Raw genomic sequence first — 22,601 nt, 5'->3', positions numbered from 1 at the left:
TGATATAGCTGTGTAACAAAATGCTATACAACTATTTAATATTCACTTCAGTTCAGTTCAGTCCAGTCACTCGGTTAATGTCCGACTCTTTGCAACCCCATGAATCGCAGCACGCCAGGCCTCCCTGTCCATCACCAACTCCCAGAGTTCACTCACACTCACGTCCATCGAGTCGGTGATGCCATCCAGCCATCTCATCCTCTGCCGTCCCCTTTTCCTCCTGCCCCCAATCCCTCCCAGCATCAGAGTCTTTTCCAATGAGTCAACTCTTAGCATGAGGTGGCCAAAGTACTGGAGTTTCAGCTTCAGCATCATTCCTTCCAAAGAACACCCAGGGCTGATCTCCTTTAGAATGGACTGGTTGGATCTCCTTGCAGTCCAAGGGACTCTCAAGAGTCTTCTCCAACACTACGCTTCAGAAGCGTCAGTTCTTTGGCGCTCAGCTTTCTTCACAGTCCAACTCTCACATACATACCTGACCACTGGAAAAACCATAGCCTTGACTAGATGGACCTTTGTTGGCAAAGTAATGTCTCTGCTTTTCAATATACTATCTAGGTTGGTCATAACTTTTCTTCCAAGGAGTAAGGGTCTTTTAATTTCATGGCTGCAGTCACCATCTGCAGTGATTTTGGAGCTCCCCCCAAAATAAAGTCTGACACTGTTTCCACTGTTTCCCCATCTATTTGCCATGAAGTGATGGGACCAGATGCCATGATCTTAGTTTCCTGAATGTTGAGCTTTAAGGCAACTTTTTCACTCTCCTCTTTCATCAAGAGGCTTGAAACCATAAATCCATAACAGAAAAATAGATGGAAAAGCACAATATTTGGATATTAAACATATTCCTATTTAAGCAGTACATGTCAAAGAGAAATTTTAAAATTACTGTAAACTACATGTATTTTACAAGGCTTCCCAGGTGGCATAGCGGTAAAAAAAATCCACCTACTAATGCAGGAGACCAAGAGAGGAAGGTTCAATCCTAGGTCAAGAAGATTCCCTGGAGTAGGAAATGGCAACCCACTCCAGTATTCTTCCCTGGTAAATTCTATGGACAGAGGAGCTGGGCGGGCTACAGTTCACAGGGCTGCAAAGAATCAGACACACTGAGCGAGTTGAGCACGCACACCTTGTGGCAAACTCCCTCGGGTTCTCTTGGACCCGGAGCTGATAGTGTTATTTGTCCCTTAGAAGTTTGTTTTCCATTCATTATTTTTGTTCTGCCTCATTGTATGTTTGCCCTAGGGCTTTCTCTAACTTTGTGAGCAGTGCTTTAAAAGGTATACTTATTGTAGTTTATTCAGGAACTAGCTGTATTAAAACAGGAGAAGGGTGTCATCTTGGTAGGAGTGGCAGGGAGACAAGTATTTTTCTATCGGACCTGAGTGAGCTCACTATTCACTCAAACATTCATTTATTCACTTACTCAAACATTCATTTATTTACAACATATTTGCTAAGCACCTACTGAGTGTCCGGCTCTACGCTAGAGGTTTCTTTTCTTTTTTGACTGTGCTGAAGAGCAGCATGTGGGGATCTGCGTTCCCAGACCAGGGATCAAACCTGCAACCCCTGCTGTGGAAACATGAAGTCTTAACTATTGTACCTCCAGGGAAGTCCTATACTAGAGGTTTCAATTAGAGCTGAAAGTAGAGCTTCTGAGCTTAACAATTTATGGGAATGGCTATATATCTTTTCAGTAGTTAAAACTACTAAGAAGTTTCTTAAGACACATGTTCTGAGTGCCACAGAAGTGCCAATATTTATACTGTCTAAATTTTAAAATTTTACTATTTTTTATCAATTTTTCCAGCTACATTTTTTATGGAGTAGTAACTGGAAACAGTGTCAGACTTTATTTTTTTGGGCTCCAAAATCACTGCAGATGGTGATTGCAGCCATGAAATTAAAAGACCCTTACTCCTTGGAAGAAAATTTATGACCAACCTGGATAGCATATTCAAAAGCAGAGACATTACTTTGCCAACTAAGGTCCATCTAGTCAAGGCTATGGTTTTTCCAGTGGTCATGTATGGATGTGAGAGTTGGACTGTGAAGAAAGCTGAGTGCCAAAGAATTGATGCTTTTGAACTGTGGTGTTGGAGAAGACTCTTGAGAGTCCCTGGGACTGCAAGGAGATCCAACCAGTCCATTCTAAAGGAGATCAGCCCTGGGATTTCTTTGGAAGGAATGATGCTGAAGCTGAAACTCCAGTACTTTGGCCACCTCATGTGAAGAGTTGACTCATTGGAAAAGACTCTGATGCAGGGAGGGATTGGGGGCATGAGGAGAAGGGGACGACAGAGGATGAGATGGCTGGATGGCATCACTGACTCGACAGACGTAAGTTTGAGTGAACTCCGGGAGTTGGTGATGGACAGGGAGGCCTGGTGTGCTGCAATTCATGGGGTCGCAAAGAGTCGGACACGATTGAGCAACTGAACTGAACTGAACTGAACTGAGCATACATGTGACAATATATGCCCATGACTTGAAGTTTAGGGTATATAAGATCATTTTAGTGAGGACCCTAATAATAATCAAAACCCTTCTAGAAAAAAACATGACAGCTCTTAACTACTATCAGCTTGTTAATGATTAAGATGCCTATAAAGCACTTGGATCTTCTTTAAAGAAAATCAGCTGATAAAAACAAAACAGCAACCGCATTCTAGTCTGCATTTTGTGCCAATCATGTTAAGAGTTAGAAAAGCAGATCCCAGAGGCTCATATTTCATAGGCAATCCATTCATTCAAGAAGATTTACTGGTGCACCAAGCATGTTCCAGAACAAGAAATAATCACTGCCCTTGAAAATTCCACACTCTAGTATGAAAGGCAAGCAAGAAAATAAACAATCAGAATATAGTGATACATATATATATGTATATGTATATATACACACACATACGTATATATCACCATGTATAGATGTGGGGCTTCCCAGATGGTGCTAGTGGTAAAGAACCCACCTGCCAAAGCAGGAGATGTAAGCGATACTAGTTTAGTCCCTGGGTTGGGAAGATGCCGTGGAGGAGGGCACGGCAACCCACTCCAGTATTCTTGCCTAGAGGAGCCTGGCAGGCTATGGTCCATAGGGTCACAAAGAGTCGGACACAGCTGAAGCCACTTAGCACGTACACACACGTGTGTGTGTGTATATATGTGTATATACATACGCAGTTTTGTAGTTGAGTTTACTTCAGTGGGGACACAGAGGAGATGCAGTGGTAAGCTGACATTGCTGTAAGCTCAGGGGTGGTTAGCCCACAGAAGAACGACACCTTTGTTCTTCTTACCTCTTCTGTTGTTCTTCCTCATACTCTTGCTTTATTTTAGCTTCATTTTCTATTGCTTCTTTTATCCTTTCCTCTAATTGCTTCTTCTCCAAAATACAAGTGTCTGTTAGACTGACTTTTTGAGCATGTTCTAATTTCTGCTGCAGATCCAAAATCTTAAATGAAAAGAGTTTACAAATAAAACTTTCAGGGTGACTTATTTTCCAATTAGGGAAATACCATATAGATAGCAAACAGTAGTACTAACATAAAAATCTCATCTGAAGAGTGTGACTAGATTTATTTTAAAATTAAATTACTTAATTGTTGCAATATGCAACACGTTCACATAATTTAGTGTGTGTGGGTAAACTAAGCTACAAAATCTCCTTTCCGTTCTTATACTATCTTCTTTCCAGTTTTCCTCCACCAAACAGGTAATCACTGGTAATTAGTTTCTTGTCCACCCTTCTAGAAATTAATTTATGTTTATATAAACAAATACTGGGGCTTCCCAGGTGACTCAGTGGTAAAGAATCTGCCTGCAATGCAGGAGACACAGGAGACTTGGGTTCGATCCCTGGGTCGGGAAGATCCCATGGAGGAGGAAATGGTAACCCACTCCAATATTTTTGCCTGGAAAATCCCATGGACAGAAGAACCAAGAGGGCTACTACAGTCCATGGAACTGCAGAGAGTCGGACATGACTGAAGTGACCGAGCATGCACCTTGTCCTGACACACGTGTGCAGTAGAGTTTCCCTAGCTTTTATGCCTAGTAGTAGAAGTGATGGTTGGTTGTATGGTATATACACATCTTTAACTTAACTAGATACTAATGCCAAATTGCTTTCTGAAGTGTCTATACTAGTTTACTCTTCCAACTTCAGCCAGAATATGTGATCCTGTTGCACAAAATCCAGTACCAATATTTATATTGTCTAAATTTTAAAATTTTACTAATCTTTATCAATTTTGCCAGTTACTTTTTTAATGGATTAATAACATACATATGACAATATGCCCACAACTTGCACATACTCAGTGAAGTTTTTCTTACATAACCACCACTTCCAGACCAAGATAAAGAATACTTCCAGCACCATAGACGATTCCCTCATGTCCCCCTCATAAGGATATCCACTATTCTATCACCATAGCTTAGTTTTGTCTATTCTTAAACCTCATATAAATGAAATTACATAGTATGAACTCCTTTGTGCTGGCTTCTTTAGCTCAACATTGAGTTGTTGAGTTTAAGATAGATTGCTATCATCTAATTTTGATGTTTGCTTTACATTTATGTGGTTTGATGAAATGATTTATTTTTTACATAAGATTTGACTCTCAGACAAACCTACCAAGAAAATGTGCGCGTGTTACATACTACTGCCACCTGGCGTTAGGCAGGCTAAAACGCAGGGGCAACATTTCAAAAGGGTTCATTTCTTGAACTTATCCCTCCAAAAATTACAAACTAAAAATCAATTAAATAGACAATCCAAGTGACAGGAGACTAAGTCCTTTAAAATTTGAAAGTATACAATGAAAGTCATTTAATCTCAGATTTACTGGAACCGTAGGAACAGGTGACATCAAAAGAAGAAAGCATAGGAGAGTGAAAAACCCCTAGAATTTTATCGTTTGCACTGTGTCTATTTCTTAAAATCCTCAGGGAAACAGAATTTCAGTAGTAGTATCTAGGGCATGATATTTATTAAGTGTGAGGATAATTACCTTGTCCTCTGCATCAGCAACTTTAGATTTCTCCTGAGCCAGCATTTCCTGTAGGTTGTTCTGTGATTTAATGCTCTGAGCCTGTTTAAGTACTTCCAGCTCCAGTTCCCTGATTTTCTGCTGACAGTGCTTCCATTCAGCCGTGAGTGAACAGCACATCTTTGAGCTGTCTAACAACTTTTCCTGGGCCTGCTTGAGTTCAATTTTGATCTAGAGGTGGGTAATAAAGACAAGGACAAAAATAAGCATGGGATGAATGTGGATGTGAGCCAGAATAAGCAGCTTTCAAAGAAATATAGTCTCTCCCAAGAGCTGACAAATACCAATGTCATGTGGCTGGTTACCTCTCTGGAGCTGCTGGCAGCTTGACAAAGGAATTTTCCTAAGAGTTTCTATACATGCGTGGTCTAAATAGTTTCCATCCTTTTTTCCCCCCCAGTCTGCTCCAAGCTGGCTTTCAATCCTACTACTTCATGAAACTATTTTTGCCAAGGGCACTACTGCCTCTCCCATTGCCAGAATTTAAGTCCAGTGGGCAACTGACCTGTTAGTAGCAGTTCCTTCCTCCTTCTCAGAAAGGTCTCCTCTCTTAGTCTGTGATACCCACCTCTCCCGGTTTTCATTTACCACTGCTGTTGCTTCTTGGCTTCTTCTTAGACTATTCTAGTGAACTCAGCTTCTAAATATTAGTGGACTGTTCTAGGCCTTCCTTGAAAGTGACGCATTCTCTCTCTAGATTCATTCTCAGGATCTAAAAATACCACATTTACGCCAATATACGCCAAAGTGGAACACCTGGACTCTGCCCATATCTCCAAAAGTATCCTCCTCTTAGTCTTCCTGATTTTAGTAAAGGACGCCGCCACCCAAACTTTTGCTCAGGCTACTGACCCGAGGGCCGTCCTTGAGCCCTCCCTTCCCGCCGTCGTAAGTCTGTTCAGCACGTGCCGTCGCTCTACTCCTAGACACATCTCGTGTCCCCTTCTGTCATTTGTGTCAGCACCTCTGCTAGACCATCGTCACCTCCAGCCTGCACCATAGCAATAGCACTGGTGGCACCAGTTCCATTTTCAGTCCCTTCTCATCTGCTATCCACACTGCAGCCAGTGTTCTTTTAAAAACATAAACTGAACTGTACTTTCTGAGTGCTATGTGCGTGTGTGCCCGTTGCTTCAGGATGTCTGACTCTCTGCAACCCCATGGACGGTAGCCTGCCAGGCTCCTCTGTCCATGGGATTCTCCAGGCAAGAATACTGGAGTGGGTTGCCACTCCCTTCTCCAGGGAATCTTCCTGACCCAGGGATCGAACCCATGTCTCCTGCACTGCAGGCAGATTCTTTATTTCTCAGCCACTGGGGAAGCCTTCCGAGTGGTACATTTCACAATAAAATGGTTTAAAAGCAACACATTTGCATTCTGGTTCCTTAGCCAGTCTTATAAGTATGCCTAATATTAGCCAGAGGCCCAGAGTTCAAACATCTCTGAGTGGATTTTTAAAAGTTCTAAGTTTGCAAAGCTGAGCTTTCAAAGTGCCCCAAATTGAAGAGAGGAAAAGACAGAAATAGGCCTGGTACTAAATTCCGACTCTGCAATTTGTCAGCTTTGCCACCTTGAACAATTTTCTCATCTATAAAATGCTGACCCTTCAGGACTGGGAGGTTTATAATAGATAAAGCGGACAAACTGACACTATAAGGTTGCATATAACTCTGCTTAAGTGCCTGACCTAAGGCATCAGCCCAAAGACTGAAGTCTCATCAATGAAATGGCCAAAATTTTACCCTACCATGAAGGAGATTCAAAACAACAAAAAATACCGTCTGCTTTTATCAAGTTATCATTTACCCATCCCCGAAGGACTTGTTCATTAATCAATAAACACTGATATTTACAGAGTGCCAACTATATTTAAGATGTTATGATCTGTTGTTTTGGTCACTGTACCTTGACAAAGAGGTAGTCAGAGCGGACAATTAAAATGATCTAAGAGAGGTGTTTGAAGGGAAAGGTAAAAGGATGTCTTGAAATGTGAGAAAGGTTTGAAATTTAATTTAAAACTGCGAAGGCTTGAGAGAATATGATATTTAATATTCAAAAAACTGTGAATGAAGAGGATAGGGAAGAAGTATATCCAAAAAATCCTGGAATTCTAGACCTCTCTAGAAGGGCTTTCCTAGAAGTTTGAGATAAATGACTATTTGTTTTCTTCCGTATCTCCCCTACTAGACTGTGAGCTCCTAAAAAGTAGGGACCTTTCTTAATCCATTTTTATGTCACCTTTTAAATAAGGCCATTGATCCTGCCATACCAGGGTGGCAAGCTTTTCGTATAAAGGACCAGACAGTAAATATTTTAGCCTCTGTGGGCCACATGGTCTCTTGTCAGAACTATTCATATCCGCTGTTGTAGTGAAAAGGCAGCCATCAATAATATGTGAAAGGACAGGTGTGGCTGTGTGCCAATAAAACTTTATTTACAGAAATAAAGGGCAAGTCAAATCCTGCCTATGGATTTTACCTATAGGCCAAAGTTTGCTGACGCCTGCACCAGGGGATAAGAATTGTGTCCATTTTGCCTATCATTAAATCCTCGGTATTGACGAGATGGCCTGTCTTGTGTTAAGACTGATGCTCAATAAACATTTGTTGAATGTTGAACTCCAGAATCTTAAATAGGGGCTTATAGAAACTAGGTCCCTAATATATGTTTACAGAATTGAACCATAATTAAAAGGAAATACCATTTCACATGGTGTTTCAGTCTGAACATTTTGTAGTTCATAACATTTAGATGAATCTGTGGGTGGCAGTTCTATACAGATTATTGAGTTTGGGGGATGTTCCTCTAACTTTTTGATACATTCACGTCAAGAAGAACAATTTTGCTTTCTCATGGTTTGTACCTTGGAGCAGTTGATATTTGGTTCAACCAGTAATAATGAATGCACCTAGGGACTTCCCTGAAGGTACAGTGGTTAAGACTTTGCCTTCCAACGCAGGGAGTACAGGTTTGATCTCTGGTCGAGGAGCTAAGATCCTACATGCCTTGGGGCCAAAAAAAACAAAACATAAAATAGAAGCAGTACTGTAACAAATTCAATAAAGACATTTTAAATGGTCCACATAAAAATAATCTTCTAAAAAATGAATGCACCTTCCTGGAATAAATATGTCCAGACAGAGAACCAGGGAAGTGCTACCAGAGATTTGGTTCAGGTCATCGAAACTATTAAGTGCTAAATGTCCTAGGTAATGATTTCAAAAACCTTAAACGTTTTTCACATTTACAGCACATACAACCTTTCAGCAGCAGAGAAACAACAGAAGTGTGCACCTACTTGGTAAAGAGAAGCTGAAGGATGGAGCCACCAGATTGCTGACGCCGTCTACCCATTTAGGGGCTCAACCATGAATTACCAAGTTGCAGAAGTTAGATTCCTGCATTCCTGCGGTCAGTTGAGCAGTTGAGACCCTTAAATGAAGGCTACCCCCACTGGAATTACCTTAATGCTTTCTTCCTGAAGTAAGCTATTATGTTGCTTCAAGTCCAAGTTCTTTCCTCGCTCATATCGAAGCTCTTTTTCTGCTGAGCTGCATAGAGTCTGGAGCCGGTGCAAATTCTGGTGAAGCTGTTGTACCTCCACTTGCTGCTGGTATTTCACTTTTTCTCCAGATGATGGATACTAAAAGAAACGTTTTACCAGGGAAACACGGACAATTTGAAAGAATGTTGGTAAAACGTGGGTTCCAGCCATCAGAATGTTATTAGTCACACTTAATGTTTTTGGAGTTAGCTTCACTATAACCAATTACTCTTTTTACATGTATGGCTAGTTTTACATGTTCATATAATTAACTCATACTAGAGTGAAAATATTGAAGAAGTTATGTGATCAAAAGCAATTAAGCATAGAAAACTAACGTTATTTTTCACATTAATGAAGGGGAACAGAAGCGCGGACGGTTTTAGAGCAAAACATGCCTTAAACAGGGAGTACAGGGCCTCCCTGGCGGCTCAGAAGTAAAGAATCTGCCTGCCACTGCAGGAGACACAGGTTCGACCTCTGATTTGAGAGGATCCCACATGCCTGGAGCACCTAAGCCCGTGCACCAGAGCTATTGAGCCTGTGCTCTAGAGCCCAGAAGCCACAACTACTGAAGCCCACACACCCTACAGCCCATGTTCCTCAACAAGAGAAGCCACTGCAATGAGCAACCCGCACACCGCAACTAGAGTGTATCCCCCACTTGCCGCAACTAGAGAAAAAGCCCTCACAGCAATGAAGACCCAACACAGTCAAAAATAAATAAGTAAATAAAATTTAAAATACAGGGAGTTCAAACCATCAATATATGGAGGAGTGTGAATGTGTGTGTGGAAGCTGTGTGTGTGCACGTGTCCACGTGTGCATGTGTGTAGTGTCTGTTGGTAAAGGGGAAGAGGACATTTAGCAAGAGATACTAAATTCCTAGACTTCCTCATCGCTTTCCTTTTACTCTGTGATTCTCCTTCAGTTACTTTTGAACAACACACTTTCCTGCCAGGCCTCTCTAGCACAATAAAACTCATGACCAAAGGAGGAATTATTTAGATTTTCTGAAAGGCAGGCACATATAGGCGTGCTGAGTAGATAAAGAAGTCAACCTTATTCAGCTCAATAGATAAGATACTATCTGTTTCCTGAGTCCTGGTCCAGTGTGCTTCCAGGTCAAGACTTTCTGAAAAGGTCACATCATTATTCTAGTTTATCTTGCTATAACAGAATTGCCTCAGTGAATTCCCCAAGTCCTGTTAGCCTTTTGGTTCTGGTCTTGGGTTAGTCAAAAAGGCAATCTGGATCCAACCTGTTTGTCTTAGAGCTACAAGTGTCTAAGATCCCTAGTTAGCTTGCTCTGGATAAATGCACTGTTATCTAAACATGTTCAAGTGATATTTATTCATTGTTATAGAAGAATAACTGATGGACATTCTAATTTTATCCAGTAGTTTAGAAGATTTGGTTTAATGTAAATGTATCCCCATGACTCAGATCTGTTCTAGGGGAGCTATTACATTAAAGTTTTGGAGAAGCAAGCCTAAGGGTCAATTCCAGATAAATTCACCGCAATAATCTAAGAGAGGGGTTTCCTTGGTGGCTCAGATGGTAAAGAATCTGCCCGCAATGCAGGAGACCGGGGTTTGAACTTTGGGTCAGGAAGATCTCCTGGAAAAGGGAATGGCTAACCACTCCAGTTGGAGAAGGCAATGGCACCCCACTCCAGTACTCTTGCCTGGCAAATCCCATGGGAGGAGGAGCCTGGTAGGCTGCAGTCCATGGGTCGCTAAGAGTTGGACATGACTGAGCGACTTCACTTTCACTTTTCACTTTCATGCATTGGAGAAGGAAATGGCAACCCACTCCAGTGTTCTTGCCTGGAGAATCCCAGGGATGGGGGAGCCTGGTGGGCTGCCGTCTATGGGGTTGCACAGAGTCAGACACGACTGAAGCGACTTAGCAGCAGCAGCAACCACTCCAGTATTCTTTTTTTTTTTTCCGCTCCAATATTCTTGCCTGAAAAATTCCATGGACAGAGGAGCCTGATAGGCTACAGTCCATGGGATCAAAGTCAGACATGACTGAGTGACTAACTTTCATTTTCAGTCTAAGACAGACACCTTGGGAAGGCTTTTGGGAGCTAGCTTGCCAGCCTTCCTTAGAAAATTAGCTTGACATGAGAACTATGTGCTTTCTGTGAGTCTGTCAGCAAGAGGAAGCAGATGACAAAACAGTTAAAAGGTCAGGCTGTAACAGAGACAGACCCAGGTTTCACCACAAAGTGTCACACCAGGCCAATTATTTAACCTCTCTAAAGCCTCAGTTTCTTCATCTATAAAGTGGCAACAATAATATTCCTGCCTCATTGTATTCCTTAATATACACAGAGTATTAAGTGCAGTGCCTAAGGCATAGTGAAAAATGTGAAACTACATATTAAATCTATAAAATTAAGACAATTAACACTGGTTCAAATGTGTTTCAAGAATAGTGGGAAAGTAATATCTAGAACTCAGCTATTGCAACCTCACCTGGAATACTGTTGAACGACAGAAATTAAGCCCTAAAGGTCATCAGGAACCACAAATGATGTCACAAAAGACATATGAGCAATACAGCTCACATACTTACTCATAATAGGAACTCTCACAATTTTTTTTTTACTATGTATTTGCCATTTATAAGCATTCTTTAAAGTTTCGGTCGTTATAGCTACCTAAATTTGCACGTTATGAGATTAATAAGATGCAGCACACATGGAAAGTAGCAAAGTACCAGCACCATAATCTTGCAACATCAGTGAAGTCTAAACACTACACACACACACCGACACACACAAGGACTAAAAAGTAGAATGATCTATAGCTATCAGACGATCAAAGAGCTATATACACAGAAAGAGGGTCTGAAACTATCACTGCACAGTGCACTGTAGACAAAAATCCAACTAAAATGTATTTTCTGGGACTTTACCAGTATCAGTGGATAAGACTCCATGCTCCCAATACAGGGGGCCCGGGTTCGATCCCTGGTTAGGGAACTAAGATTCCACATATTGCAACTAGAGAGGCTGCATGCTGCAATGAAAATGAGTGCAGGCAAACACAAAAAAATAATAAAAATGAAATACCTTTTAAAAAATGCATTTTCTTCCTTGCTTGCTTAAAGGAGTAAATAAAATATTATGTGTGTGAATGTTATGGGAAATGTGAATTTTAAAACACAAATATGTTATTTTTTTTCCTATGAGGCCCGTGTCTACCTCGTTTACTGCTGCGTGTACCTTAACACAGGCCCTGGCACATCACAGATACTCAGTTAATACTGGTTGAATAAATGAATAAGAATAACTTATACTTCTTTTAATAATCCAGATTCACTGTTATGGAAGAAAATTACTGTTTCTGTGGCTATGCGGTATATAGATTTGTTCATTCACAAAAAGGCTATTTTCCCAGATTTCTCATAGAATTTTTATATATTTAATAGTTTTTTCACACACACACCCACCAAGTATTGAGAAAAGATTCTTCAAGTAATGGGAAAGGGTAAATTAGAGAAAATTAATAAATTAACCTTCATGGCAAATAGATGGGGAAACAATGGAAACAGTGACAGACTTTATTTTTTAGGGGGCCACAAAATCACTGCAGATGGTGACTGCAGCCATGAGATTAAAAGACACTTGCTCCTTGGAAGAAAAGCTATGACAAACCTAGAAAGCATATTAAAAAGCAGAGATGTTACTTTACCAACAAAGGCGCGTCTAGTTAAAGCTATGGTTTATCTAGTAGTCATGTATGGATGTGAGAATTGGACCATAAAGAAGGCTGAGTGCCGAAGGATTGATGCTTTTGAACTGTGGTGTTGGAGAACTCTTGAGAGTCCCTTGGACTGCAAGGAGATCCAACCAGTCCATCCTAAAGGAAATCAGTCCTGAATATTCACTGGAAGGACTGATGCTGAAGCTGAAACTCCAATACTTTGGTCACTTGATGCGAAAAACTGACTCATTGGAAAAGACCCTGATGCTGGGAAAGACTGAAGGTGGGAGAAGGGGGCAACAGAGGATGGGATGGTTGGATGGCCTCACCTACTCAATGGACATGAGTTTGAGCAAGCTCTGGGAGTTGGTGATGGACAGGGAAGCCTGGTGTGCTGCAGTCCATGGGGTCGCAAAGAGTCAGACACAACTGAAAGTGAAAGTGAAGTCGCTCAGTCGTGTCTGACTCTTAGCGACCCCGTGGACTGTGGCCCACCAGGCTTCTCCATCCATGGGATTTTCCAGGCAAGAGTGCTGCAGTGGGGTGCCATTGCCTTGACACAACTGAACTGAATTGAATAAATTAGCCAACGTGTTAGTTCTCATACTCTAGATTTTATTATTCTAAAAGTTCACTGATCATTTTAAGCTCATAAGTCAACTTTAATCATCGTTTGTGACCACAGTGTTCAGCCTCCGCTCAAGCCTCCTACACTGGCCCACTGCCTGATAAAAGGATGGTCTGGGTATGAAAATTCAACCTCTTTTTGACTATGTGATGTCATACTTCCGTTTGGTCTTCTGAACAAATCCAGAGACTTCCTTCTCATTCAAATGTATCTGAATCTCCTTTTCAGGTATACATTTTCCTTGTTTACTATCACTTGACTATTTCTCACTCTATAGCCAAACCTCTTTTCAAGTATATTTTTGACTTTTTTTATTAATACTCTTCCTTGTTTTCTTGGACTTCCCTGGTGGCTCAGACAGTAAAGTGTCTGCCTAATGCAGGAGACCCGGGTTCAATCCCTGGGGCAGGAAGATCTGGAAAAGGAAATGGCAACCCACTCCAGTATTCTTGCCTGGGAAATCCAATGGATGGAGAAGTCTGGCAGGCTACAGTCCATGGGGTCGCAAAGAATCGGACACGACTGAGCGACTTCACTTTCCTTCTTTCTTGGTTTCTAAATGTATATTGAATCACTCCTCAAAAGTATATTATCAGTTTTTTGAAGTTGCTTTACTTATGAGTTGGTTTACTTTTGAGATTCTCCCTCTGTGGATTTCAAAATAATTCCCACAAAGGTGTGTGTAGGGAAATCTTAATTTGTAGAAGAGGGAATCAGTAGAACTGAGGTAAAAGAATTGAGGTATAGTCACTCCTATTATTTCTCCTGCAAGCAGACTGCTAATAAATAGCAATTGTTTATTGTTCAGTTGCTCAGTCATGTCCGACTCTTTGCAACCCCACGGGCTGCAGCACACCAGGCTTCCCTGTCCTTCACTGTCTCCCAGTCTGCTCAAATTCATGTCCACGGAGTCAGTGATGCCATCCAACCATCGCATCCTCTGTCGCCCCCTTCTCCTCCTGCCCTCAATCTTTTCCAGCATAAGGTCTTTTCCAACGAGTTGGCTCTTCACATCAGCAGCCAATTATTGGAACTTCAGCTTCAGCACCAGTCTTTCCAATGAATATTCAGGGTTGGTTTCCTTTAGGATTGACTGGTTTTGTCTCCTTGCTGTTCAAGGGACTCTCAAGAGTCTTCTCTAGCACCAAAGTTTGAAAGGATCAATTCTTTGGCACTCAGCCTTCTTTATGGTCCAACTCTCACATCCATGTATGACTACTGGAAAAACCATAGCTTTGACTATATGGACCTTTGTTGGCAAAGTGTGATGTCTCTTCTTTTTTAATACACTGTCTAGGTTTGTCATAGCTTTTCTTCCAAGGAGCAAGCATCTTTTGATTTCAAGGCTGCAGTCATCATCCACAGCAAATTTGGAGCCTGAGAAAATAGTCTGTGACTGTTTTCATTGTTTCCCCATCTATTTGCCATGAAGTAATGGGACCGGATGCCATGATCTCAGTTTTTTGAATGCTGAGTTTTAAGCCAGCTTTTTCACTCTCCTCTTTAAATAGCTATAGCCACATTTAAAGAATTCCAAGTCTGTGGCCTTTTCCCCACCAAAACAATGTATTTTGTATATCAAGCGAGGTACCAGGATCACAAAATGTGGCACAAATCCTGCTGTCCCCTATTCCACCTGCCCAGTGCCGACAATGACAATCAATCAGCATTCTTTCCTGCTGAGAATTCCTGAGCCTAAGAACCCTTTATAATAAAATGCATCAACGAATGGGCTCAGCTGAGATTTTGATGGCTATTTATTAACATTCGGGGTATGGTTATGATATTGCTCAACAGATATATGCTAACTGTGATATTAAAAATTAAACCTCTATCTACAGCTGATCAGAGGAAATGGAGCCAGTCAGGCCTCATGTTTATCATACCTACCTGGGCACTACTGTCTTCTGTGGTATCCTCAGAGCTCTGAGACTGAAGGAGGCTCTGATTCATAAGGCTCAGCTCTTCTCTGAGCCTCATAACTTCCTCAGGATGCAGGGTCAACTGCTGTTCTTCACCTCTCGTTTCTTGCTTCTGCTGTGAGTCCTCCTCCTTCCGTCCCTCTCTTGGAAAAGTGCCCTCCTTTACTGCCTTCTCTGGAATTTCCTTCTGCTTATTTTCTCCTAGTTCGGGACTTAGCATAAATATAATAATAAAAAAAAACCTATCAAAATGCTCCTTATAGTAGCAGAATATGGAGGAAAAAATATGTACCAGTGAAGAAAGTGCTGCAAGCAAGATTTTTGACCTGAATTCTACAGCGGAGCAGTTGTCTTATGCTTGGAAATGAACTTTAAAAACAAATCAGTCTTGTGTTTTTTACTCAAATGCAGGGAAATGACCCATCATAGGTTTTTGTCTACTGCTGCTGCTGCTGCTAAGTTGCTTCAGTTGTGTCTGACTCTGTGCGACCCCCTAGACGGCAGCACACCAGGCTCCCCTGTCCCTGGGATTCTCCAGGCAAGAACACTGGAGTGGGTTGCCATTTCCTTCTCCAATGCATGAAAGTGAAAAGTGAAAGTGAAGTCACTCAGTTGTGTCCGACTCTTAGCGACCCATGGACTGCAGCCCTCCAGGCTCCTCCATCCATGGGATTTTCCAGGCAAGAGTACTGGAGTGGGGTGCCATCGCCTTCTCCAGGTTTTTGTCTACAGGTGTAGACAAATAAGCAGTTTAGTGAATTTTTTACTTTTTCAACTTTTAGTATGGCATTGGGCAGATATAACTTATAAAGATTTTTTTTTTAATCACTCATAAGCACCAGGCACTTTGGCAGGCATCAGGGTTACAACAGGACAAAATCCTGTCCCTAAGGAGCTTACAATTTAGTGAGAAATCAGGATAAGTTAACAAGTGATTATATTAAGCTAGTAATAAGTAACTGGAGGCCAGATGGATGAGTTGGCACAAGCTAGGCAGATGGGAAGGTAGGGGCGTGCGCATGCTTGCCTGTGTATGAACGTGCTGAAGATGGGGGACGCTGGAAGACTTCATAGATAAGCCAGGCAAAGCCCAGAGGCAACAGAGAGGGTGTGCCTTAGGAAGAGTGTTTGGCATCTGTGTGTCAGAAAAGTCAGTTGAGAGATTGTTGTGATCTGCCTGCTAACCAAGAGTGACTAGAATAGGATGGCGGGGATGAAAAGGCAGAATGGATCCTAGAGAGATATTCAGAAGACAGTATTGATAAAATCAGTCATTTATTGGGTGTGGCAGGTGAGGGAGAAAAGGGAACAATGAGTGACACCTGGATTTCTGACGGAAACAAATGAGCAAGTGGATGGTAGCCCAAGAAGACAGAACACAGGTATACACTGGAGAGATGCCTGGGGTGAAGATACAGATACAGAGGAATGTGAGCAGAAAGCTTGGGATTAATGAGCCAGGGAGAAGGGGGAAAGTAAGAGGAAGAGGATCAATCTGGTCAGAAGCCTAAAGACTTGTGCGGAACAAGCAGAGCAAAGGGGCCTGAAGAGCAAGCTCAGAAGCCCGAGCAGGGGGAGGAAAACCAAAGGCTGTGAGCCACTGAAGCCAAGGGAGGGAATATACCTTCCATGGTTAGACAGTGTGAATGAAAAGTGAACACAAACAAGTCCGTTTTGTTTTTTTTCCATGAATCTTAAATTTGTTTCCGGTACCTTGGGGTCTAGCACAAGATGCTTCACAAGTTATAGTTGGTGCTCAGATTCTCTAAGAAGGCAATCTGGCAGTACATCAAGAGCCATAAAAATGTTCAGATCTTTTGACTGAATAATAGCATACCAGTGAATTTACTGGTGTAAAATAGTTGGCAAGAAGAAAAAAGCTGAATATATAATAACGCTCATAACCACAGCATTTAAAACAGTGATTAAGTGGAGACACAGAAATGGCTAAGACGATTAAAGATAAACCAACTTGAAAGTGGTATGTAGACCATTCCTCAACATTAAATACTTAATAAACTTGTGGAACAATGAATAATATATATGTATTGTGTGTAAACATCATACATATGGGAAAGGTATATATAGAAAAAAACTGGAAAAGAACACAGGAAAAATGGTATCTATTGAGTTTTTTTCCCTTTTAAAATTCCTTTAATATTGTATGAAGAAGAATTTAATATTTTACCTTGAACTCAGCAATTTTTTTAAAGGTAATATACTCATATTAAAAAGCAGAGACATTACTTTGCCAACAGAGGTCCATCTAGCCAAGGGTATGGTTTTTCCAGTAGTCATGTATGGATGTGAGAGTTGGACTGTGAAGAAAGCTGAGCGCCAAAGAATTGATGCTTTTGAACTGTGGTGCTGGAGAAGACTCTTGAGAGTCCCTTGGACTGCAAGGAGATCCAACCAGTCCATTCTAAAGGAGATCAGTCCTGGGTATTCTTTGGAAGGAATGATGCTGAAACTGAAACTCCAGTACTTTGGCCACCTCATGCGAAGAGCTGACTCATTGGAAAAGACTCTGATGCTAGGAGGGATTGGGGGCAGAAGAAGTAGGGGACGACAGAGGATGAGATGGCTTGATGGCATCACGGACTTGATGGACGTGAGTCTGAGTGAACTCTCGGAGTTGGTGATGGACAGGGAGGCCTGGCGTGCTGCAATTCATGGGGTCACAGAGTCGGACACGACTGAGCGACTGAACTGAACAATTTATAAAATTGTTTATAAAATTTATTTATAAATTCTTTATAAAATTTATTTATAAAATCTGAAAGAAACAGAATAGTAACTTCTTTAATTTGACCAAAATCCAACAGTTAACATTATACTAATGGTGAAAATCAAATGCCTTCCTGATAAGATTTGAAACAAGATAGAGATATTCATATTCACTACTTTTATTCAACATACTGCTGAAAGTCCTAGCTAATATAAGTTGGCTAAAAAGGAAATAAAAGGCATACAGATTAGAAAAGATGAAATAATCTGAAATGTCATGATTTTCAGATAACATAATTGTCTATGTAGGAAATTCCAAGGAATCTTTAAAAAAGAACAAAAACCTAGAACAAATAAGCAAGTTCAGCAAGGTCTCAGAATGCAACATAAATAATTGTTATTTCTGTATATTAGCAATGAACACATAAACACTGAAATTTCAAGTACCATTTACAATTGGTCAGAAAATGAAATACTTAGGTATATATACACAAAACATGTAATGAGTCTTGTCTGATGAAAACTATAAAATACTGATAAAAAATAAAAGAATATATCTAAATCTAAACACAAATGTAGGACATACTGTGTCCACTGTTTGGAGGATTCTTCTTAGGAAAGATGACAAATCTCTCTAAACTGATATGCAGATTTAAAACAATTTGTATCAAAATTCCAGCAAGATTTTTTACAGTTACAGATAAGATTATTCCAGCATTATATGAAAAGGCAAAAGAATTAGATAGTTAAAGGATTCTGAAAAGGAATAAATATAGTCTATCCAATTTCAAAGTTTGTTATATAGCTATAGTAATCAAAATTGTGTGATATTAGTGGAGGAACAGACACACAGATCAATGGAATAGAATTAGAGGAACCAGAAACAGAAGCTCACAATCATGCCTAACTCCTTTTTGTCAAAGATGTGAAAGCAATTCAATGGAAGAAATGATGCTAAAGCAATTGAATATCTATGGGCAAAAAAAAGAGAATCCCATCTAAGTCTCACACCTTATACAGAAATTAATTCAAAATAGATCATGAGCTTAAACGCAAACTATAAAACATAGGAGAAAATATTCAAGATTTAAGGTGAGGCAAAGAATTCTTAGATTTAACACCAAAAGTATGATCTGTAAAAGGAAAATTTGATACCTCATCAAAATTAAATTTTTTTTACTCTGAGAAAACCTTGTTAAGAGGATGAAAAGACAGGGCATAGACTAGGGAAAATATCTGCAAGTCACATAACCAGCAAAGAAACTAGAATCTAGAATTTAAAAAGAACTCTCAAAATTTAACATTAACAAAACAAATCCAGTTAGAAAATAGGCAAAACATATCAAAGGAGACTTCACTAAAGAGGATACACAGATATACACAAAAAGATGTTACACATTAGGAAAATGCAAATTAAAACTACAATGGGTTATTACTACACGCCTATTGGAATGGCTACAATTTAAAAGTGATAACACCAAATGCTAGTGAGGATACAGAGAAAATGGGCCACTTATACATACCTAGTGGGAATGTAAAATGATACAGTCATTCTGGAAAAAGCTTGGCAAAGGCGGTGGCAACAGCTGGCGCACCACGTCCGAGGTCAGGGACAGCGGCCTAGAGTGCCAGGCTGCGACGGCGCAGGAACGGCTGAGAGGAGCTACCCCGCGTCCGAGGTCAGGGGCGATGGCCAGGAGGAGATACCCCATACCCGAGGCCAGGGACGGCGGCCGGGGGAGCCACCCCGCATCCGAGGTCAGGGGCGGCGGCTGGAAGGAACAACCACACGTCCAAGGAGTGGTGGCTGCCAGGCGCAGGAGGGCCTAGAGGACCCATCCCACGTTGAAGGTCAGGAAGGGTGTCGGGAGGAGATACCCCTCATTCAAGGTAAGGATCAGTGGCTGCGCTTTGCTGGAGCAGCTGTAAAGAGATACCCTATGCCCAAGGTAAGAGATACCCAAGTAAGATGGTAGGTGTTGCAAGAGGGCATCAGAGGGCAGACACACTGAAACCATACTCACAGAAAACTAGTCAATCTAATCACACTAGGACCACAGCCTTGTCTAACTCAATGAAACTAAGCCATGCCTTAGTTTCTAATCTTGCCTTGAGAACCGCATGAACAGTATGAAAAGGCAAAATGATAGGATACTGAAAGAGGTACTCCCCAGGTCAGTAGGTGCCCAATATGCTACTGGAGATCAGTGGAGAAATAAACCCAGAAAGAATGAAGGGATGGAGCCAAAGCAATACCCAGTTGTGGATGTGACTGGTGATAGAAGCAAGGTCTGATGCTGTAAAGAGCAACATGCATAGGAACCTGGAATGTCAGGTCTATGAATCAAGGCAAATTGGAAGTGGTCAAACAGGAGATGGCAAGGGTGAACGTCGACATTCTAGGAATCAGTGAACTAAAATGGACTGGAAGGGGTGAATTTAACTTAGATGACCATTATATCTACGACTGTGAGCAGGAATCCCTCAGAAGAAATGGAGTAGCCATCATGGTCAACAAGAGTCCAAAATGCAGTACTTGGATGCAGTCTCAAAAATGACAGAATGATCTCTGTTCGTTTCCAAGGCAAACCATTCAATATCACAGTAATCCAAGTCTATGCCCCAACCAGTAACGCTGAAGAAGCTGAAGTTGAACGGTTCTGTGAAGGCCTACAAGACCTCTTAGAGCTAACACCCAAAAAGGTTGTCCTTTTCATTATAGGGGACTGGAATGCAAAAGTAGGAAGTCAAGAAACACCTGGAGTAACAGGCAAATGTGGCCTTGGAATACAGAATGAAGCAGGACAAAGACTAACAGAGTTTTGCCAAGAGAATGCACTGGTCATAGCAAACACCCTCTTCCAGTAACACAAGGAAGACTCTACACATGGACATCACCAAATGGTCAACACCGAAATCAGACTGATTATATTCTTTGCAGCAAAAGATGGAGAAGCTCTATACAGTCAAAAAAAAAAAAAAAAAAAAAACAAGACGAGGAGTTGATTGTGGCTCAGATCATGAACTCCTTATTATCAAATTCAGACTTAAATTGAAGAAAGTAGGGAAAACCGCTAGACCATTCAGGTATGACCTAAATCAAATCCCTTATGATTATACAGTGGAAGTGAGAAATAGATTTAAGAGCCCAGATCTGACAGATAGAGTGCCTGATGAACTATGGAATGAGGTTCATGACATTGTACAGGAGACAGGGATCAAGACCATCCCCATGGAAAAGAAATGCAAAAAAGCAAAATGGCTGTTTGAGGAGGCCTTATAAATAAATAGCTGTGAAAAGAAGAGAAGCGAAAAGCCAAGGAGAAAAGGAAAGATATAAGCATCTGAATGCAGAGTTCCAAAGAATAGCAAGAAGAGATAAGAAAATCTTCTTCAGTGATCAATGCAAAGAAATAGAGGAAAACAACAGAATGGGAAAGACTAGAGATCTCTTCAAGAAAATTAGAGATATCAAGGGAACATTTCATGCAAAGATGGGCTCGATAAAGGACAGAAATGGTATGGACCTAACAGAAGCAGAAGATATTAAGAAGAGGTGGCAAGAATACACGGAAGAACTGTACAAAAAGGATCTTCACAACCCAGATAATCACGATGGTGTGATCACTCGTCTAGAGCCACACATCTTGGAATGTGAAGTCAAGTGGGCCTTAGAAACTAGCATCACTACGAACAAAGCTAGTGGAGGTGATGGAATTCCAGTTGAGCTATTTCAAATCCTGAAAGATGATGCTGTGAAAGTGCTGCACTCAATATGCCAGCAAATTTGGAAAACTCAGCAGTGGCCATAGGACTGGAAAAGGTCAGTTTTCATTCCAATCCCAAAGAAAGGCAATGCCAAAGAATGCTCAAACTACCGCACAGTTGCACTCATCTCACATGCTAGTAAAGTAATGCTCAAAATCCTCCAAGCCAGACTTCAGCAATACGTGAACTGTGAACTTCCTGATATTCAAGCTGGTTTTAGAAAAGGCAGAGAAACCAGAGATCAAATTGCCAACATCCGCTGGATCATGGAAAAAGCAAGAGGGTTCCAGAAAAACATCTATTTCTGCTTTATTGACTATGTCAAAGCCTTTGACTGTGTGGATCACAATAAACTGTGGAAAATTCTTCAAGAGATGGGAATACCAGACCACCTAACCTGCCTCTTGAGAAATCTGTATGCAGGTCAGGAAGCAACAGTTAGAACTGGACATGGAACAACAGACTGGTTCCAAATAGGAAAAAGAGTACATCAAGGCTGTATATTGTCACCCTGCTTATTAACTTCTATGCAGAGTATATCATGAGAAACGCAGGACTGGAAGAAACACAAGCTGGAATCAAGATTGCCGGGAGAAGTATCAATAACCTCAGATATGCAGATGACACCACCCTTAAGGCAGAAAGGGAAGAGAAACTAAAAAGCCTCTTGATGAAAGTAAAAGAGGAGAGTGAAAAAGTTGGCTTAAAGCGCAACATTCAGAAAATGAAGATCATGGCATCCGGTCCCATCACTCCTTGGGACATAGATGGGGAAACAGTGGAAACAGTGTCAGACTTTATTTTGGGGGGCTCCAAAATCACTGCAGATGGTGACTGCAGCCATGAAATTAAAAGACACTTACTCCTTGGAAGAAAAGTTATGACCATTCTAGATAGCATATTGAAAAGCAGAGACATTACTTTGCCGACTAAGGTCCGTCTAGTCAAGGCTATGGTTTTTCCAGTAGTTAGGTATGGATGTGAGAGTTGGACTGTGAAGAAGGCTGGGCGCCGAAGAATTGATGCTTTTGAACTGTGGTGTTGGAGAAGACTCTTGAGAGTCCCTTGGACTGCAAGGAGACCCAACCAGTCCATTCTGAAGGAGATCAGCCCTGAGATTTCTTTGGAAGGAATGATGCTAAAGCTGAAACTCCAGTACTTTGGCCACCTCATGTGAAGAGTTGACTCATTGGAAAAGACTCTGATGCTGGGAGGGATTGGGGGCAGGAGGAGAAGGGG

The 22,601-nt window shown here is 41.2% G+C and overlaps 1 protein-coding gene across 2 annotated transcripts in view; it reads right to left on the bottom strand.

The window, feature by feature from the left end:
• The window catches only part of PPCS (phosphopantothenoylcysteine synthetase), a 140,863-nt gene that overhangs the window by 30,531 nt on the left and 87,731 nt on the right, over positions 1–22,601 (bottom strand). For both annotated transcript variants that reach the window (XM_018042652.1, XM_005678607.3), the window contains exons 10-12: positions 8,521–8,700; positions 5,019–5,228; positions 3,303–3,457 (exon numbers count right to left, since the gene is read on the bottom strand). In XM_018042652.1, coding sequence (XP_017898141.1) covers positions 3,303–3,457; positions 5,019–5,228; positions 8,521–8,700 — 545 coding nt within the window. The remainder of the gene's footprint in view (positions 1–3,302; positions 3,458–5,018; positions 5,229–8,520; positions 8,701–22,601) is intronic.

This window comes from Capra hircus, chromosome 3 (genome assembly GCF_001704415.2).
Source record: "Capra hircus breed San Clemente chromosome 3, ASM170441v1, whole genome shotgun sequence".
Taxonomy (NCBI): Eukaryota; Metazoa; Chordata; class Mammalia; order Artiodactyla; family Bovidae; genus Capra; species Capra hircus.
Note: the sequence above shows the minus strand (reverse complement) of the source record. Positions and strands in the feature narration are given on the sequence as shown.